The sequence below is a fragment of the Myxine glutinosa genome, chromosome 5 (assembly GCF_964187855.1).
Source record: "Myxine glutinosa chromosome 5, kmMyxGlut1.1, whole genome shotgun sequence".
Taxonomy (NCBI): Eukaryota; Metazoa; Chordata; class Myxini; order Myxiniformes; family Myxinidae; genus Myxine; species Myxine glutinosa.
In genome coordinates this window covers 15,905,638-15,925,711 of record NC_136265.1, presented here as the reverse complement: position 1 = coordinate 15,925,711, position 20,074 = coordinate 15,905,638, and the positions used below count along the sequence as shown (strand labels likewise).

At 47.0% G+C, this 20,074-nt stretch overlaps 2 protein-coding genes across 2 annotated transcripts in view; both read right to left on the bottom strand.

The window, feature by feature from the left end:
* LOC137428774 (5'-AMP-activated protein kinase catalytic subunit alpha-1-like) overlaps positions 1-7,533 on the bottom strand; it is a 44,222-nt gene extending 36,689 nt beyond the window's left edge. Inside the window, exon 1 of the mRNA XM_078777154.1 lies at positions 7,491-7,533. Within this exon, the coding sequence (XP_078633280.1) occupies positions 7,491-7,521 (31 nt within the window). The 5' untranslated portion in view covers positions 7,522-7,533. The remainder of the gene's footprint in view (positions 1-7,490) is intronic.
* A 143-nt stretch (positions 7,534-7,676) lies between these two features.
* Positions 7,677-18,268, bottom strand: LOC137428727 (uncharacterized). Its single transcript, XM_068118625.2, has 8 exons — positions 18,163-18,268; positions 17,525-17,587; positions 17,323-17,379; positions 13,638-13,742; positions 13,475-13,530; positions 11,868-11,929; positions 9,399-9,485; positions 7,677-7,796 (listed from the first exon to the last, which is right to left on the bottom strand). Exons 1-8 carry the CDS (start codon positions 18,171-18,173, stop codon positions 7,677-7,679), a joined length of 561 nt encoding a protein of 186 aa, XP_067974726.2. The 5' UTR covers positions 18,174-18,268.
* Positions 18,269-20,074: the final 1,806 nt, after the last annotated feature.

Genomic DNA, 20,074 nt, shown 5'->3' with positions numbered 1-20,074 from the left:
TCACCGATTCGTGCCCCGTGCTGCTCAGCTCATGCGGCCCCTTTATGAGGCCCTTCGGGGCAAGCCGGCCAAGCATGACATTGTTTGGTCCGCGGCCATGGACGCGGCCTTCGCCAGCGCCAAACGGGCCCTTGCCGACGCAACACTGCTGGCTCACCCGGTGCTCAACGCGCCCATCGCCCTCACTACGGACGCCTCCAACTACGCGGTGGGCGCCGTCCATGAGCAATGGGTGGACGGGGTTTGGCAGCCACTCGCTTTTTTCAGCCGGCAACTCCGGCCGAACGAGTTAAACTACAGCACGTTCGACCGCGAGCTGCTCGGGCTATTCCTGGCCGTTCGCCATTTCCGACACCTCCTGGAGGGCCGCCCGTTCACGGCTTTCGTCGACCACAAGCCGTTGGTCTATGCAATGGCTAAGGTCACGGAGCCGTGGTCGGCCCGCCAGCAGCGCCACCTCTCCGCCGTGTCGGAGTTCACCACGGACATCCGGCACGTCGCCGGCAAAGACAACGCCGTGGCCGACTGTCTTTCTCGGGCCAGCGCGAACGCGGTCCACCTCGGCGTGGACTTCGCGCTCATGGCGGCCGACCAGATCACCGATGCCTCGGTGCAGGCACTCCGTGCGGCGGACACGGGCCTCCGCCTGGCCGACATCCCCTTCGCGGGCACCGTCCTGCTCTGCGACGTCTCCCAGGGCCAGCTTCGCCCCATCGTGCCCGTTTCCTGGCAGCGCCGCATCTTCGCCTCCATCCACGGCCTTTCTCACCCGGGCCGGAAAGCTTCTCAGAAGCTGGTGTCGGCGCGTTTCGTCTGGCACGGCCTTCGACGAAACATCTGCGACTGGGCCAACGCCTGCACGGCCTGCCAGCGGGTCAAGGTCCACCGCCACACCCAGGCCCCGCTGGCACCTTTCGCCGTGCCTGAACGGCGTTTCGACCACGTCCACGTGGACCTGGTGGGTCCCCTGCCCCCCTCGCGGGGGTTCACCCACCTGCTCACCATGGTGGACAGGACCACCAGGTGGCCGGAGGCCGTGCCCCTCACGTCCACCACCACCGCCGACGTGGCGCAGGCGTTCATCGCCACCTGGGTCGCGCGCTTCGGCGCACCAGCGGACATCTCGTCTGACCGCGGCCCACAGTTCACGTCTGAGCTTTGGGGCGCGGTCGCCCATTCGTTGGGGGTCACGCTGCACCGCACCACGGCCTACCACCCCCAAGCCAATGGGTTGTGTGAGCGGTTTCACCGCTCCATGAAGGCCGCACTCATGGCCGGCCTTCAGGACGACGGTTGGGCCGACCGGCTGCCGTGGGTCCTTTTGGGCCTTCGCACGGCCCCCAAGGAAGACCTCCAGGCGTCCGCCGCCGAGCTCGTCTACGGCCAGCCACTCCGCGTCCCGGGCGAATTCGTGCCCGACGCTACCAGTCCCTGGTCCGCCGCTCGCCAGCGCTCGGACCTCCAGGAGGCCGCCCGACGATTTGCCCCCGTGCCGACGTCCCGCCACGGTGGCCCCCAGTCCTACGTCCCCCCGGCGCTTCGCACAGCGGAGTACGTCTTCCTGCGTCATGACACGCACCGGGGGCTACTCCGGCCGCCGTACGACGGGCCCTTCCGGGTCCTGCGACGGGGCGAAAAGTCTTTCATCGTCGACTTCGGCGGCCGGCCGGACCGGATTTCTGTGGACCGCCTCAAACCGGCGCACATGGACGTCGACCGACCACCACGGTTGGCCCTTCCTCCGCGGCGAGGCCGCCCCCCGTCCACAGTTCCCCCCGCTCGACCACCCACCACCACGTCGGACCCCTCCCCACGACCCTCCAGGGGTCGCTTCGGCCGGGTCATCCGGACCCCCCTTAAGTTGACCCTGCCGGTGCAGGTCGATTCTGGAGGGGCGTGTGTAGCGGTTACCGCTGGATGCACACAATCGCCTTGCACCGGCCAGAACACGGCCAGACGCGCCTCTCCCGGGCATGCCCGGACTCACTGTACCCGGGCACGCCCGAACCTCCCGGGCACGCCCGGTCTCGTCTTTCCCGGGCATGCCCGCTCTCGCCTTTCCAGGGCTCGCCCAGAGCGTCTGGGCATGCCCGCTATCGCCTTTCCAGGGCTCGCCCAGAGCGTCCGGGCATGCCCGCTATCGCCTTTCCAGGGCTCGCCCAGAGCGTCCGGGCATGCCCGCTATCGCCTTTCCAGTGCTCGTCCAGAGCGCCCGGGCACGCCCAGCCTCGACTTGCCAGGCCGCAGCCAAACACGCCCGGGCAGGTCCACACTCGCCTTTCCAAGGCTCGCCCTTGACACCCGGGCATGCCCGGTATAGCTTTTGCCGGGCAAACTTCCCGACATAAATGTGTATATATATTGCTGCCCGATAAACGGGCTTGTCAGAATACCTGAGCTGTTTTGTTTCAATAAAGCAACTCGGACGAATTCCGTCTTTGGTCGCGTCAATTCTTTCGACTCGCGTTGGAGCGCAGTTCCTTCAGTACAATGTTATTGATTAAAGCTGATTAAATGACGTCATGGCGTGGTACACGATAAAGCTTGTGGGAATCAATATGTGATCAAGGCATATGGATGAACGTAAGCTGAAATGTTCTAGCCGAAGACGATAAGAAGGTTGCCGAAGACGACAAGAAGAGTCCATTTCGTTGGGTACAAAAGGTTGTTTATTGTACAGAAATCTCCAGCAACTGCTAGCGAACGGAAGTCGTAACGGCTTATATAAAACAAGCACCCTCTTCGGAGGGCGTGGCACCAACAGCCGCGCGTGCGTCACGACGACACAACAAAAAGCCCGTGTGCGTGGGTTAGTCCAAACCCATCGTAATGGTAACCGTCACATGCTGATAAGTTAACCGCGACAAGTGAATAAGGTAACCGCGACATGTGAATAAGGCAACCACTACATGCGCCCCCCCAGAAGGCACGCCACGGGCGTGTACGTAGTTCGCAGGTGGAACAGAGCCGGGCCGCGGGTGGAACCGAGCCGAGCCGTGGGTGGAACGGAGCCGGGCCACGGGTGGAACAGAGCCGGGCCGCGGGTGGAACAGAGCCGGGCCGCGGGTGCTGAGCAGCGGTAGCAGTTGTAGTTGCAGCAGTAGGAATTGCGGGAGTGGCGAGCAGCGGTAGTAGCTGTAGGTGCAGGAGCATCAGCCTCGGGATCCGCCGTAGGAGCAGTAGTAGGAGTGGCGAGCAGCAGTACTCGGCCTGTGTGCGCGAAGGCGACGGGCAGCAGTACTCGGCCTGTGTGCGCGAAGGCGACGGGCAGCAGTACTCGGCCTGTGTGCGCGGAGGCGACGAGCAGCGGTGCTCGGCCTCTGTGCGCGAAGGCTACGAAGTAGCCGTGCCGCCAACGCCCCGTAACGGCGTTCCTTCGGAGGGTCCCAGAGCTGGTTCGCCCCTCTAGTCATAGAGGAGGAACCGAGCGCGATGCGCGAACCACATGGCCGCTCGTCGTTGCTAAAACTCCGGCAGTTCCAGTTTAGGTCTTGTGGAAGAAATTGCGGTCGCAATCCTGCCGTGTTCATGTGGCCCCCGGATATGTTCGGGGGCAACGGGGTCACCAGTTTAGCGGTTGCCGAAGACGATAAGAAGAGGCCATTTCGTTGGGTACAAAGCTTGTTTATTGTACAGAAATCTCCAGCAACTGCTAGCGAACGGAAGTCGTAACGGCTTATATAAAACCAAGCACCCTCTTCGGAGGGCGTGGCTCCAACAGCCGCGCGTGCGTCACGACGACACAACCAAAAGCCCATGTGTGTGGGTTAGTCCAAACCCATCGTAATGGTAACCGTCACATGCGGATAAGTTAACCGTGACAAGTGAATAAGGTAACAGCGACATGTGAATAAGGTAACCACTACAATGTGATCAAGGCATATGGATGAACGTAAGCTGAAATGTTCTACACACACTTGTTTAGCTGTGCCGTGATCTGTCATATATATTAAACGAATGTTGATATCCACATCTACTTGAATGACGGTGACGTCAGCACTTTATATCATAACTCCTTGAGAAACGGTTTCACTGTTATTTTTAGTCCCGCGAGGGAGTAATGCATTCGATCGTGTCCGTGTGTGTGTGTTTTTGTGTTTGTGAACAAGATTTCTGGAAAGGTTCTGAACGGATTTGGATGAAAGTTGGTGGGATGATTGCCCTTGGGATAAGAAAGAATCGAATAGTTTTTGGTGAAGCTCAGGATATTATTCCGGATCCAGGAATTTTTTGAAGGATTGTTTACCATCGGAAGGTAGGGCTCATTTTGTTTTAACATTAACTTCTATATATTCTATATTTAACATTGTGATATGAAAATAGTTTTCATATTTGTTGTAAATGTAGTTTAAACTCGTGGTTATGCGTTAGAGCGGTGTATTTTGTTAGCAGCGTCGTCTTCAAGGTTCTTTTTTTTTTTTCCTAATAAAGACATTCTGTCATTTTAAAACCACCAAAGTGTATATTCAGTTTTCCCGTTTCATAAAATGTATCGTTTGATACGTATAATGCTTAAAATGTTTTTTTGTTTTTTTTTACCTCAAAAGAGATATCAACATTTGTCATTTACCTCGGCGAATGTCAATCGCGGTGTCAGTATTTGATGAACTTATAAAGACTTAGGTGAGTTATAAGTGTGACAAGCATGTGCACGGGATTCTTCCCAGAAGAATGAGTGGTCGCATTAGCTTGTACGACTTAAAATGAGCGAGTTTTGTTTTCACGTTTGGGCCAGTTTTACATGTTGTATCCCTAAGGAATGAAACGAACGTTTTTCCTGGCTTACAATTTTATTTGAAGTCACACATGCCTCAAAATACACTCACCTATATAGAATTGAACGCTGAATCCGAAAATGTTCGTGAAATTGCCTTGTTTTTTTTTTAACATTATCTTCTATATATTCTAAATATATATCTGTGCAGTGTCTGTCTTGTGTTGTCTTGTGTTGTCTTGTGTTGTCACTGAACGACTCCCTCAAACTTTTGTGAAATCGTACTATTCCAACTTGACCCACGGCGGGAGTATGCGCTGTACCGAGTGGCGTTCTAGTTACATATGGTTTCTTTAAATCTTAGTTATACATATATCTATGTTTTGCAGGTTTATTTTGTCCTTTTAACGACAATGTAAGAAGATGGAACCTGTATTACGACTGAAACGCACAGCTATGGTGGCTTTTAGTCTATGCATCATATGTCAAGCTTCAGGCAAAGAAGAACCTCGTCCAGCAACTGAGTATGGCTTGGGAAGACTTCGCGACGCAGCCACCAGTAGAAGAAAATATCGAGCTGTCAAGAATACAGAAACAATTGACCGTCTCGAAAACGTTCAGGATTCTGTGGATTTGACTGAAGTTGTTTGGCATAGAAACTGCTCTGCCCAATTCACAGACAGTTGCAAAATCAAAAGGTGACAGACAGCTATGGAAAAGCTGTCCCAAATGACATCAGCATCAACCGAGACTGTAGCTTCAAAAACACAGGAGTCCACCACTTCCCGTAGGAGTATGGAGGCGGTTGTTGACTGGAATTTGTGCGTTTTTTGTCAGAAGATACATCGAAAACAGAAGACCAGATTGGTTGCAACATTCAATTTGAGCAACCATATTCTGGAAAATGCACACTACGACCAAAAACTGAGAATCAGATTTGCTGGAGTAGCTGATCTCATTGCCGCTGATGGAAGATATCACCTACCATGCCTAGTGGAATTCAACCGACCAGTTGCCAAGACTCGGACGGAAACTAAACATGTGGACATTGCTTTGAGTTGGCTCTTCAAGGAGCTGAGATATGCAGCTGAAAAGGGCCATGTCCTTGAAATGTCAGAGGTTTGGAACCGATACTGTGTCCTAGCAGAAGAATCTGGGACCTAGATTCCAGCCTCATACATAAGTCATAGGGCATCATTTAGGGAAAAACTTCTGTCCGGCATCGGGGACGTTGTTGAACTCATCCCATCGCTTCACCATGGACCTCGTGATAACCGAACCCTGGTTATACCTCTAAAGTCCACACACATACCTCTAGCCGAACTTGCCGATTCAGGAGACCCAGGCGACCTTCTAACTATGCCAATATACAAAGCTGAAGATGATGTCTTGTCACTCATTCATGTGGCACTGAAGATACGTGGGGATATTACCAGCCAAGCAGGCCATGCGGGATTCTGTGTGAATGAGGATAATGCGATGGAGTGTATTCCTGACAGCCTTTATATGTTTCTGGGGTTATTATTTGGAGGACAGAAACTTCGAGACAAGACTAATGATGATGACCCTGTCCCGGATGACGAGAGTGGAGTACAAACAAAGGTCCTGAGTATTTCACCAGACATTGTCTTCAATGTCAGTGGTGGTCAAAAGATGACTCCCAAACACATAGGATTGGGATGTGCTCTCCACCAACAAACACGGTCAAAACAATTGGTCAACCTCTTTTCTAAAGCTGGACATATTATAAACTATGATCAGACACTTCAGATAGACACAGCACTGGCGGAATACACTCTGAGTACCATGAACCAGGCCAACGGTGCGGTCATCCCACCTAACCTTCAGCCGGGAAGGTTTGTTCACTTCACTGCTGACAACATTGATATCTGTGATGAGACGCTCGATGGCAAAAAATACCTTTCATGCCACCTAGGTGGCTGCGTGGCAGAGGGGACCAGGCTCTGTTAACGTTCTCGAGAATCGGAAGCCAAGTAAACGACGTTTTTTTTGTATTTATTATTTTTTGGGAAATTACATCATTATTTATAATCATCGGGATACCGTTTTTGTTGTAATTGTCTGAACAGAGAGGTAAATAGCTGTTGACGTAGACTTGCTACGTACAATCACAGTGAACAATGACAACTGAAGGAAGACAATGCTGCACAGTAATTTAATAGTATTGCCTGGACATGCAATTGCAGAAAGCGTGAAGATCAAAGAACCGCTTGTTGGCAGCATATTCAACTTTTGAGATATGACAAATCACAATACAACATCTTCTAAACCCAATTTTGCCCAATATTTAGACGTATATCAACAGAGTGAAAATGTGTGTCATTATAGTCATTCATGGTGCCACAATATGGACACTACTTGTATGGACCACATCCCATGCCAGAGAGGCTTAATTTTGGTGTAAATAAAGACGTTCAAATGTGTAATTTCACTCTTTTGTAGTCTGGTGATTGTATATTTGTTCCCCCGCTCTATTTTTAGCAGAATTGAAACAAGTCCAAATACGATGAGAGCCACAGATTCAATTGCATTCAGGACTTATCTCCGAAAAAAGGTGTTTTGGGCGGCCATCTTTGATACGCCATTTTTGGGCCCTTAATGACCAAATATTTGTTGGGAACAGCGATTTTTGAATTCATCATACCCGAATTGTCTTGAAAAGATGATAAGATGACTTGTAACAAAAAATGCCTTGGGGTGTTATAATTCCTTATATCTCCACCTGTCTAGAAGTTTGAGTGAAATCCACACTTACCAATGTGTGGATGATGAAGTCTCCGCATCATCTCAGCTTCTTCCAAGAGCTACAAAAGAAGACAAGAAAATAACCTATATAAAAGGTAAACTTACCCCATAGCTGCACCCACAAAGTTGTAACTCACAGTGGGGCTCACATCATCATGGGCCAATCGACAAAGATCCAGTACAGACAAAAGTTCCATCAAGACAGTTCCGAGGTACATTGAACTGTTGGTTCAGCAGTTAAAACACAGTTATCTCCACATTCACACAAACTTACGTCGGCGTTCTCCTCCACATATATCGCTTTCTTCAAAGCAACCTGAAAGAGAAAACAAAAGGTCCACATGATAACACCTAAGACATATCTACAATGTGGAAAAACGATTACAATATATGATATTTGTGTAGCAGCCAAGGAGTTCATGTTACTATCCTTAATCAAATGTGTGATTCAAAATACCTCTCTAAAATACCAAAACACCTCAATGCACTGGAAAAGGTGGACACAGGAACACTGCTGTAGTATACTGCACTGCAAAGAGTGTGACTTGTAATACCCTCTCCCACCTGGAGGTGGCGCTACATGACACACATTTACATTGAGGATTTGCATCATCTCCACGAGAAGATGGAGGTGATGTGGGATGGGCAGCAGAGAAGATAATTGAATATCAGGTTGGAGGGGAAAGAGATCAGACCAGGAAATAGGTTTGAGTATCTGGGGGGAACAGTGAGCGGGGATGGTAAGTCAGAGGCAGAGGTGCGGAAGAGGATTCAGGTGGGTACGAATGCGTGGAGGAGGGTGGAGCGTGGAATGGCAGACAGGAAGATTTCAAGAAGAGTGAAAGGGAAGGTTCTGATGTCGCGTGGAACGCCGGCCTACCTTCACTGTCTTTACATCTTTCTTGTTTGTTACTTGTGAAAATCGAAGATTTTTCAAGTGCAGCACTGTGTATTGGCTGGTCGCGTACGTTATTCTTTCTGTCTGTCTGCCTGTCTATCAATCATCTACAGGTCACAATTTTAAACCGATCTTCACAAAACTTCACTTAAAGGCTCCAGTTCGTCCCAAACAATAAGCCTTTTGTTTTTGAGGTCAAAATAAACCAAAGATCAACAACTTAGGTCCAATTTTGAAAAATCTTCAATTTTCATCTGATTGATTTTGAATTTCAAGAGGATTTGTCACTGAATTTGATTTCATAATAGGTCACTGAACTCAACCACCAATTCTTTATGAGGTCAACATCGGCCAAAAGGTCAACATACGCCGAATTTCTAAAATCATCAATTTTCATCTTATGTGCTTATTTGGTCATTGAATTCAACAACCAATTATTTCTGAGGTGTCAACACAGACTAAAAGGTCAACATAGGTGAAAGATCAACTCACGTGGAATTTCGAAGATCCTCAATTTGCATCTGATTGACTTGAAATTTGAAGAGGACTTGAATATCAAGTCAATAAATTCAACAACCAAAATATTTTTGAGGAGAAATTTGTTTCATGTATTTCGCAAGTATTGTGCTGTCCATGACATCATTATTGTTTCTTTGGTGGATGAGTTGGTTTGGTGACAAGAACAAGCCAATTATATTTTGGTTCAGGTCCGATCCGGCCTATCAATGGGCCTGGTGAAGGTAGGCGCTCTATCAAGTGCCGTTCTGGTTTGTTCATTGTAATTACATCTATGATGGAATCTTCCACAGGAATGATGTGGAGCTGCAAGTCGAAGGAAAAAGCATCTTTCGTCGAGACAGAAATAAAGGAGACCAATTCAGATGCAGGAGAATCTCCCCATTCCATTCTTCCGTGTGCCCTCCGTCGTGTCCCTCCACCGTGTTCTATATCGCTCTCCCACGAGCTGTTCCAGCTCCCAGAAAGTGAAAGGAAGACAGAAAGTATACCACAAGTTTGTACCTCGACTGCAGACTTGATGTTCTTCGCTTTATAAACTTTTCCAAGTCCACCTTGTCCAATTTTGGAGATGACCATCCAGTCCCCAATCTGATAAAGGCACAAACAAAAGTTCACAACAATGCTTCTATTATAATAATAAAAGGCAGCGTGTGTGTGTGTGAGTGTGTGTGTGTGTGTGTGTGTGCATGTGTGTGTGTGCGCGTGTGTATGTGTCCTTCATAACTCCAAAACCATGAAACATAGCGGCCCCAAACTTTGTATACGTACATGTCGACCTCCAACAGAGTGCAGGGGAGGGGAGGGGAAGGGAGAGAGTGAAGGTAGGATGGGTGGAGTGTCAGAGAGTCAATCCCACCACAAAGAAAATGGTTACTCCCGCCGTTTACCCGTCCTTCTGTTAATTTCTACACCAGACCAAAGTATAATACCTCAAGGATTTAACATGGGAAATGATGACGATCATTGCCCTTTTCCTTCACTGCTTTGAACGGCCTCACGGGTTTATTTTCAATCTGATTTGAATTTTTTTTCCTTTTTGGTGGTCGCGGGAGCGATTCCATACTCAACTAAAACAAATTTGATGAAAATCTGTTTAAATTTGACAAATATACAACCTTTAATGACCTAACGTAAGACATTCAGAAGCCGCATTATTCTCTCTTTTTGTCATTGTTATCGTGATGGCTCCAAATGTTCTTCAGGACATCACAGACTCATTTTAACTCCGATTTGATTTCTGTTTTCATAGTCGCTGAGGTTGATAAAGACCCCGGGAAAGCGAATTTGGTGAGAATTGGTTCAGTTTTGATTACAGTATAGTGACATCTTCGCCCTCCCCTCCTCCTTTCTCCCTCCCCTCTCTCTCTCCCCCACCCCTCTCCCTCCCCCACCTTTCCCCACCCTCCCCCTCCTTCCTTCCTACACCTCCGTCTCTCTCCCCCACCTCTCCCCACCCTCCCCTCCTTCTCTCCGACACCTCCCTGTCTCTCCCCCACCTCTCCCTCCCGTCCCCCTTCCATCTTTCCTACATCTCTCTTTCTCTCTCCCACCTTTCCCCACCCTCCCCCTCCCTCTCTCCCTCCCACTCCACTCCACTCCTCGCACCAATCCTCCTTCCTGGAGTGTACATTTTAGCGACATGTGATGAGGCTTCACTTTCCCCCACCCTCCTCCTTTCTCACTCTCCCCTCTCTCTTGCCCCCACCCTTTTCCCCTTCCCATCCATCTCCTCCTCCTCTCCACTCCCCACTATCCGTTCCCCCTCCTCCCTTTGGCTTCATATTCCTGACACAAAGCGACTCCGCGTTACCCAGCAAAGCCACCTTTGCGAATATGGGATAGGAGAAAAATAATGCAGCTGTGATTAAATTATAATTTTCACATCAACTCAAAAATCATCATACTGTTGTTCAAAAATAACTTCAGTGCAATCGGGCCCCGACATTCGCACGGGATATGTTCCTGGAAAATGCTGCAAATGTTGGAACCACAAATGTGGGGGCATTGTTTCAATGGGAAAAGGGGGAATAGGTTCCCGGCAGTTCCTGATTCGTGGAAAATCCATGAATGTCTCGGCAAATCCCGCAGATGTCGAGGAAAATCCCGTGAATGTCGAGGAAAATTTTGTAAATGTCAAGGAAAATCTGCGCATGTCTGGTAAATGTTTCAATGGAGAAAATGGGGGCAGCAATTTGCACTGATGCATGTGGTGGAATGTTTTATTTCTGTACAGTAACTCATGGGGGATTATGTGTTGAGCAGCTGGTGGGATATTCCCATGAAGCAATGTTTACAGTGTGAATGGTGGAACATCCTGCAAAGCTATGTTTACAGTGTGAATGGTGGGATATTCCGCAAAGCTTGCTTCTAAGTACTGTAATGAAGTACTCTAAGTACTCTGAAAAAAAGTACTCCAATGAAAAAACGTTTCCTCAAACCTCAACATTTATTTAAATTTTTGTCTCATCATAAAAATCGAATTGAATGAAGAGCAGACATTGCAATATGAAGGAATGAATGAATATGAATGAATAGCAGACATTGTATGCAATTAAATAAGTGACATAATGATCAAAACAAATCATTGTCTGACATATTGAACATGATTTGACGTGGTGGATGTGACCTTCAATCAGAATTATGGTTTTGCGGTTACATGTTGAACTGTTACAATGTTGAACGTATGAAACACATATGTTGAACGCTATGGTCAACATCAGCTGTGGTTTGAGGAATATCGGGTGATGCCACCTCAATACATGTGAAAAGAAATGATCGCTTTTTATTGGAGGTGGGGCATTTGTGGGGGGAGGCGGCCCAGGTGTGCCCCACCCGACTGGATTCGCCCCTGCATAGCTTATATAATATGACAAATTAGTGTTTGCATTTGTGATTGGAGAATGTTTGGCATCGATTTAAGTGGACTCATGCTTTTGCACAACATTGTAGGAGATCCAATATCTTGCTTACCAGGTCATGATCCTGAATTTTCACAGTCTTTGTTTTCTGCTTGGAGGAATGGTCCAAATCACCTTCAAAAATGAAGCAAAAATCAACACAATACGTGTGTGTGTGTGTGTGGTGTGTGTGTGTGTGTGTGTGTGTGTGTGTGTGTGTGTGTGTGTGTGTGTGTTATGGAAATTAGACGTCATTTTCATGATTTATTCTTCTTCTTCTTCTTCTTCTTCTTGGCCAGCCAGCTGTTCATATACCATGTCCCTGAGTAAAAGGTCCTGTGCTCAGAACATGCAATATTGGCTCGAGTCTTTCAGGAACCAGTTTGCTAGGCCTGACATGATTGAAGGTGGTAAAGACAGGAATTTGTAATTTGTTTCGGGTGTCGGTGATAATTTGCCAACTCTTCATGAAAGACACCGCGGGATGTCTAATGTCTCCAAAATAATGCCATCAGACGGGAAATCCAGCAAAAGGTTCATTTTATGGACTGCACACCTGTGACCAAACGCCCGACCTGCGAAGCACCAATTTGATTTCATGAAACATGGATGGAACATGGATTCTTCAAGCAACCATCAAACATCTGGACTGGTCTCCCATCTCTACTGTCTCTGACATCAACTCATTCTGGGAATTCTTCAAAAGAAATTTGCTCTCTCTCATGCACAGATTTATCCCATCTCGTCTTCAGTTGTTATACCCTTCCTCCCGTCCATGGTACACTGAAACTTGTGGTGAGGCAGTTGTTCAGAAACAACTTGCCTTCTCCTCATGGAAGGCAAATCCAACGGAAGGCAATCTCCGTTCCTTCCACAAAGCCCGGAACAAGTGTGTGTCTACCTTCAGGAGAGCGAGGAAACAATATCTCTCTACTCTCAAGACTGAACTCTCAAACCTGTCTCCCTCCTCCAAATCCTGGTGGTGTCTGGTAAAACCCATCTCTCTCTGTACCTACTTACCCAGTCGAACCCAGCTGCTCCTGGACCCTGTGTCCCTCTCTCCTGACAAGGTGAAGAAGTTTCTGTCAAACCTCGACTCTGGTTCTACAACTGGACCAGGCGGCATCAGCCCACGGGTCCTAAAACCCTGCTCTGCTTTCTACATATAGAGCTCTGGAAGCTCTTTCTCACCCTGCCTCTGTTCTCTTCACCTTCTCTTTTGATCAAGGACATCTGCCAAAACCACATTTCTAAGCTGGCCTCCAAAGCCAGTCGGCAACTGGGTATCCTCCGTTCCGCAGTCTTTTCTTGGCACACCTGAGGTCCTCACCACATACAAAGCTTTCATCCGCAGCTCAATGGAATACTGCTCTCCCCTCTGGGCCGGTGCTCCTGCCTCACACCTAGCCCGGCTTCACGCTGTTAAAACCAAAGCTTTCAGAATCATTGGAATCTCCCATGATGAAGCTGATTCTGAGGGCCTTTCTCTCTCTCACCGCAGGCAGGTTGGTGGTCTTTCTGTCTTCCACCGACTCCATCCACCTTCGGTGGTGGAGGTAACAGCAACCATTTCCATGTCTCTTCTCCTGAAGGTGCTTAAACATCCAAATGCATGCAAAATACTTGCAACTGAGATAACTAATAATTTATTGTAAGAAAATATATATTTTCAAAACTCACCAGCTCGCTGCTGTTTCTTATAACGGTCCTTATTTTTGTCACCTCCGAACATGTGCCTAAGTTGAAAGAGATTAAAAAGTCAATTTCTTGTACATTCCCTGAGGTAGATATATCCAAAATCAAGTTTTCAAAAGTGCGGAGGGGGGTGAATGAAATTATTTACTTCACACGCTTCCAAAGGGTGCGTTTCTTCTTCTTTGGTGGCGTCTGTGGTGGTGAGCAGTTCAAATCCGCGTCTTTGATTGAAGATGGAAACATCTTTGATTTCCTGAAAAAACAGTGTTCTTTCATCCACAGCTAAATACAGGTGTGCTGAACCGGAAACCATGAATACATTCTCCATTTCAACAAATCTTTTCTTTTCCCAACTGACGCTGCAATGTCCCCGACACAACACGCCACAGAATATAAAACATTATCAGGAAAAGGTGTGAAATGAACAAAAGTAATTTGGGCGAGACGAGTGGACGAGTGAATACGCTTTCGATGTCGAGGATGTACCTGTACCTCCTCCCCCTTCACAGCCACAACTCAGTCCTCCCCTCCTCACGCTCATAAAAGCAAAAGGGCATTCCACACCTCGATTATAACACATTTCTTCATAACCTCCACGAAACAGCAGAATATTAAACGCTTTTCCCTTCCTCTATCATGCTATCATGGATTTCACATAAATCATGTTCAAAAAACAGCTCTTACATGTCATGGGCCACCACAGTCACCTGTCCAACTGATAATTATCCCGCGAGATATGCGGAAACCCCGTGGAGTTGGGTTTCATGGTCCTTGTTTGAGTTTTTTAAAGACAAAATAGTCGGAAATATTAGTATTGACCTATTATTATTAGTATTAATATTATTAGTATTAGTATTAGTAAGGTCCACGGTAAAAGCCCTGCATGAGGGAATGCCAGTTATTTGGGCGGTGTATAGACGACAGAGCCCTGCCTGGTTCACTGAGGCTGATACGGACCGTTATCTTCATATGGCTTGGGATACATATCAGCCCCAATCTTGGATATTTGATGATCCTTTTAATGGTCAATTTGCTCATTTTGCCCAAAAGGGAAAACTTACAGAGATCATGGCGATTGTGAATATGACACCTCTGATGATGCCTTTCACTTAGCATAACACAAACATGGTGGCCATGTGATATTGTCGCGTGAACCTTTCGGTTATCACCAGGGCTCGCGGATGAACCAGAACGGATTTACTTGAGGCGACGACCAAACACGGATTTTACTTATGTAGCGCGTGAAGAGGAATGGAAGTGGAAAGCTGCGGCAAAAGCGCTTACCTGGAGTGTGCCGACCGCAGCTTCGATCCTGCAGGGGATTAATGAACCGAACAACCACGAGATTTAATGTACAAAAATAGAGCTTTATTCACAGACCCGATAACAATGAAACGCGATGGTAATCAAATAAAAGTCCAAATTTGGGATCCCACACACCGCACTTCAAATACGCCACACAGGAATGGATTACGAAAGGGAATGTCTCGTCGTGTAATGTTCTGTGGTGCGTCCTTATCTGTCTGTGGTCTGTCGTCCCCACTTGGCTCCAAGCTCAAAAGCACACCACGAGGTCCCTCGCTCCAAACACCAAAGCACCGCGAAGGCCCGGGCCAACGCCCACTCCAGGCTCGTCGTCGACTGCCCACGAGGTCCGTGCACCACTCTGGGCTCCAGAAGCACAGATCGCACACGAAGCCCTAAAGCACCAAAAGCACCGCTCCAAGCACCACGCAGATGGCGAGCCAACGACCACCAGGACCTCTCAAGACCAAGAAGGACCGCAAGAGCTTCAAACACCCCGAGACAGCCAGAAAGCACAAGGGTTCGAGCTGGATGTGCAAGAGGGCCAGAGGGACGTGCTGCGCAAGAGAGAACTCAATCTGCAAGAGCGCAAATGTCGTTCGGCGCACCCTGATATAACCTTGCGGCGGTGACGTCAGCCTTGGCACGCCACCCAATCAGTGCCCTCCACCGAATCACAGGCCTGTGGCGTGGTGACAGCACGTGTCACTCTATGGTGCTAGGCCTGCCAAAGGTGTAGCTGGCTGCGGCCCATGCGGTGGTGCCCCAAACTGGCCTCTTGCCTGTTTCTTCCGAAGTCATTGTCAGGGAAGGGAATTATTTAATGTTGCACTACAGGGCCTATCTAAGTGTCTATATTTGTATGCATTGCCATAAGGGACAAAGGTTTGATTACCAGGTGCGACACACAGGGGTTTATTCTTAATCCCTACACTATCTAACACTCGAACATCCTGGTATGTTCACAAGCAGACATCTTAACCCGACAAACCGGACTAAAACACAGAACTTTTTACAGGTAGATTCCCTATCATGACAGTTGAAGCATGTTACCTATTCAGATCTACCTGACTCTAGATATTGCTCTACCCCACCCGACATAATATTTTTCAGGTTGAAATTGTGGGTGGAGTCAGGCTCGACATTAATTATGATTAAAAATATAATTAACAAGCAATGGGTGTTACGTAATGTTACTCACAGACGGACGGACAAGCAAGTGTATTATTAGCTCACCTGGACTTTAGTCTGGTGAGCTTATGTGATAGAGCAGCGTCTGCAGGTAAGTCAGCCAGTCAGTCAGTGAGTGAGTGAGTGAGTCTGTAAACACTTCAGTCATTATGACTTGAACCAAACACACGATTTCGATGAAACTTGGTCATGAGATTCATATCTGATGCCTAACAAAGGTGAATTGACCACATCAAAATCTGCGCTCATTGTGGGGGTCCACGGGGGATTTTTGACCCACCCAAAGAAGGGATTTGCTCTCTTCTCTGAAACTACACACGATTTCAATGAAACTTGATCACAACCTTCAACCATGTACGAAAGTTTGTTCACGACATTAAAAACATCAATGTCTGAGAGGGTCTGTGGGGGGTTTGAGTGATTGTAGTTCGTGATCCAGGTGAGCTTCAGGACCCACGGTCCTACTTTTATGATTATTATACAAGCTGGGACAGGTAGAAAAGATATGTAACAATAAATGATCAAAAAACAATTATCTTCTTCCTGATGTGTATATATATATATGATAAACTCGGTCTTCATACAAAACACCCGCATGACCCTTTATATCTGGATCAAGATTCCCACCCCAGGTAAACAACTCGATGGAGGCACGTCAAAGAAATCCCACAGCCGTGAAACCTCCAATCTATAATACTAGGACATGCCCGTACTATATATATATCTAAAATTATATCCCCCCCCCTCTATTTACATGAAATGGTTTGGTCCAAAGCGAACGGCTTGCGAGTCCGGTGACAATCCCCCCCCTCTATTTACATGAAATGGTTTGGTCCAAAGCGAACGGCTTGCGAGTACGGTGACAATCCCCCCCCCCCCTCTATTTACATGAAATGGTTTGGTCCAAAGCGAACGGCTTGCGAGTACGGTGACAATCCCCCCCCTCTATTTACATGAAATGGTTTTGTCCAAAGCGAACGGCTTGCGGAGTTTGGTAAAGAAATCGCCATAGCTCGGTAACTACTTGTCCGATTAATATGAAACCTTGAAAAGGCACATCCTCGGGTCCCCAGCAATATACCTGGCAAGTTTCAAGTATATCGGACCCGTGGTTGTCGAGAAACAGCGGTCACAGACAAACATACAAACATACAAACATACAAACATACAAACATACACACAGAGATTACTGGAATTATAGATAGATAGAAAATAATTATGGATCAAAATGTGATCGAAACACGACAAGATTCACATTAATTTCCTCAAAGGAATACCATTTCTATTGCGAGCACAATAAATGTCATGACGTCCTGAAAGGTGATTCTCTTACTCACATGGGATGTGAAACGTCCGCACAACGCTCCTTGTTTTTGTCTCCTCCGAACATCTGCCTGAGGTGAAAAAGATTGAAAAGTCAATTTATTGTACATTCCCTGAGGTAGACAAACCCAAAATCAAGTTTTCAAAAGTGCGGAGGGGGCGCGGGGGTTGGGGGGGGGGGGGGGAGGGGGGATGGGGGTGAATGAAATTATTTACTTCAGACGGTTCCACAGCGTAGGTTTCTTCTTCTTCTTTGGTGGCCTCTGTGGTCTTGATTCCCTGAAAAAGAACAGTTTTCTTTCATCCACAGCGTAATACAGGTGTGCTAAACCGGAAAACATGAATACATTCTCCATTTCAACAAATCTTTTTTCATTTCGACACCACAATGCCACTGACACATAAAACCAGGTAAAATAAAACTACAACGGCACTCGGTAGAGCGCATACCTCCACAGGTGAACAGTTTATGGTTTGTATCCCACTGACAGGTCGGATCCGGATTCGGACCTTCACCAAAATATAATCAATTCGTCCTTGACAGCAACAACCTGTCCACCATGTTTCGTCTGACTTGTTCTAACTCCCTCACTCTCTTCAATCCCACTCCTCCCTCCAGGTCTTTAAAACACCTGTTCACCCCCATCTCTTATCTTCCCCCATCCAAAACATTGATCTTTTCTACCCCCGTTAATTCACCCCAGATCCACTTTTTTGAAATACCGACTTCTTCCCTGAAGTTCGAGCAGTGTCCATGTGTTTTACACCTGTCCCACCTGAGTTATGGTTAAACTCGACATTAAAAGATTAAATTCACTTGATGTTGAGAAACAAAACCGTGTAAGGCGCGTTACCTTCGATGCATTCTCTTTCGTAATCGGAAAATAGCAGGTGCTTCAGGAAAACCGTCCGATACCTGCCAACGTTCAAAGAACTAGTAACGTAACCAGCTGTTTGTTGCATTAAAGCCGATTATTGTGACGTCACAGATCACGTGGGATTATTAATAGGTTACCAGATTTTTGTTAAACCAAACCTGACTATTGTGACGTCGCATCTCCGTTGTTGCCACGTGGTGCATTGTCGTCAAGGAAGCGTCCATCGTACAGTACATCAACAATAACGTTGTTAACGTAAAAACCACAACATAATTTACTGTATTCGCAACATAATTGTCTCTTCCCTTTCACATCATAATTATCATAAAATGGGCGCACCTGTGCTGAAAATTTTCTGTCAATCAGACCAACGGTTGCAGAGAAAAGCAAGGCACTCGGTATAGGGCATACCTCCACCAGGTGAACAGGTTACGTTTTGTATCCTATCCACTGATAGGCCGGATCTGGATTCGGACCTGAACCAAAATCGATTGTTCTTGTCACCTGACCAACACGTCCACCGAGTTTATTCATAACTTCTTTTGACATCATGTTACATATCGGTTTTCACCCGATCTCTCAATGGTGAAGAATCCACCTTCGGTGTCGGAAGTAAACAAACAAACAGACAGACAAATGAAAAATCACTCACGGAGCGACACTTGGGAAAAGAGGACAAAGTAGAATGGCGCTCGGGCAAGAATCCTTTTGACTTCACAAATATTTAGTGGTTGAATTATGTGATCTGATATGCAAATCTTCTTCAAATTAAGTCAATCGGATGAAAATTGAGGATTTTAGAAATTTGGCGGATGTTGACCTTTTGGCCTATGTTAATCTTTTGGCCTATGCTGACCTCAAAAATAGTTGGTGGTTGGTTTCAGTTGGCGGATATGAAAATCCTATTCAGATTTCAAGTCATTCGGATGAAAATTGAGGATTTTAGAGATTTGAAAATAGTTGTTGACCTTTTGCCTATGTTCACGGTTTGACCGATGTTGATCAAAAATATAGTTTGTGGTTGAATTCTGTTAGCTGATCTGTAAATCCCATTCAATTTTCAAGTCAATCGGATGAAAATTGAGGATTTTAGAAATTTGAAAAAAGTTGTTGACCTTTGGCCTATGTTGACCTTTTGACCTATGTTGACCTCAAAATAGTTGGTGGTTGAATCCTGTTTGCTGATATGTAAATCCCATTCAATTTTCAATTTCACTCGGATGAAAATTGTGGATTTAAAAAAATTGAAAAAGTGGTTGACCTTTTGCCTATGTTGACCTTTTCACCTCAAAAATATATAGTATTTTGTGGGACCACGAACTCTACCATTAGGTGAAGTTTCGTGAAGATCGGTTTGAAATTGTGACCTGTAGACAAGTATAAGTGAGCGAACAGACAAACAAACACACAAACCGGAGTGATCAACATCGTTGACAAAATGTTATTGTTTTTTCCAAGTAACAAATTGACTCAAATGCAATGCCTCCCTTGAGGGTAACAAATGCTTCTGGCGAGGGTAACAAATGCTTCTGGCGAGGGTAACAAGGACTCCTGTTCAGACAGAAACCTTCAGCTATTTGTCCACAAGAAGCTCCGAAAATATTCCGAAAATCAAAAGCCTCCGTGAAGAACATTATTCCTCAAACGAACAGCGATTGTACGCCGACAGGGACGCAGAATGGGCCTCGTCATACAGATGGTCTCATGGCTCGGTATGAACGTCACAAAGCAGATTGGGCCTCGTCACGCAGATGGTCTCATGGTTCGGTATGAACGTCACAACGCAGATTGGGCCTCGTCACGCAGATGGTCTCATGCATGGTTCGGCATGAACGTCACAACGCAGATTGGGCCTTTTCACGCAGATGGTTTCGTGGTTTTTAATGAA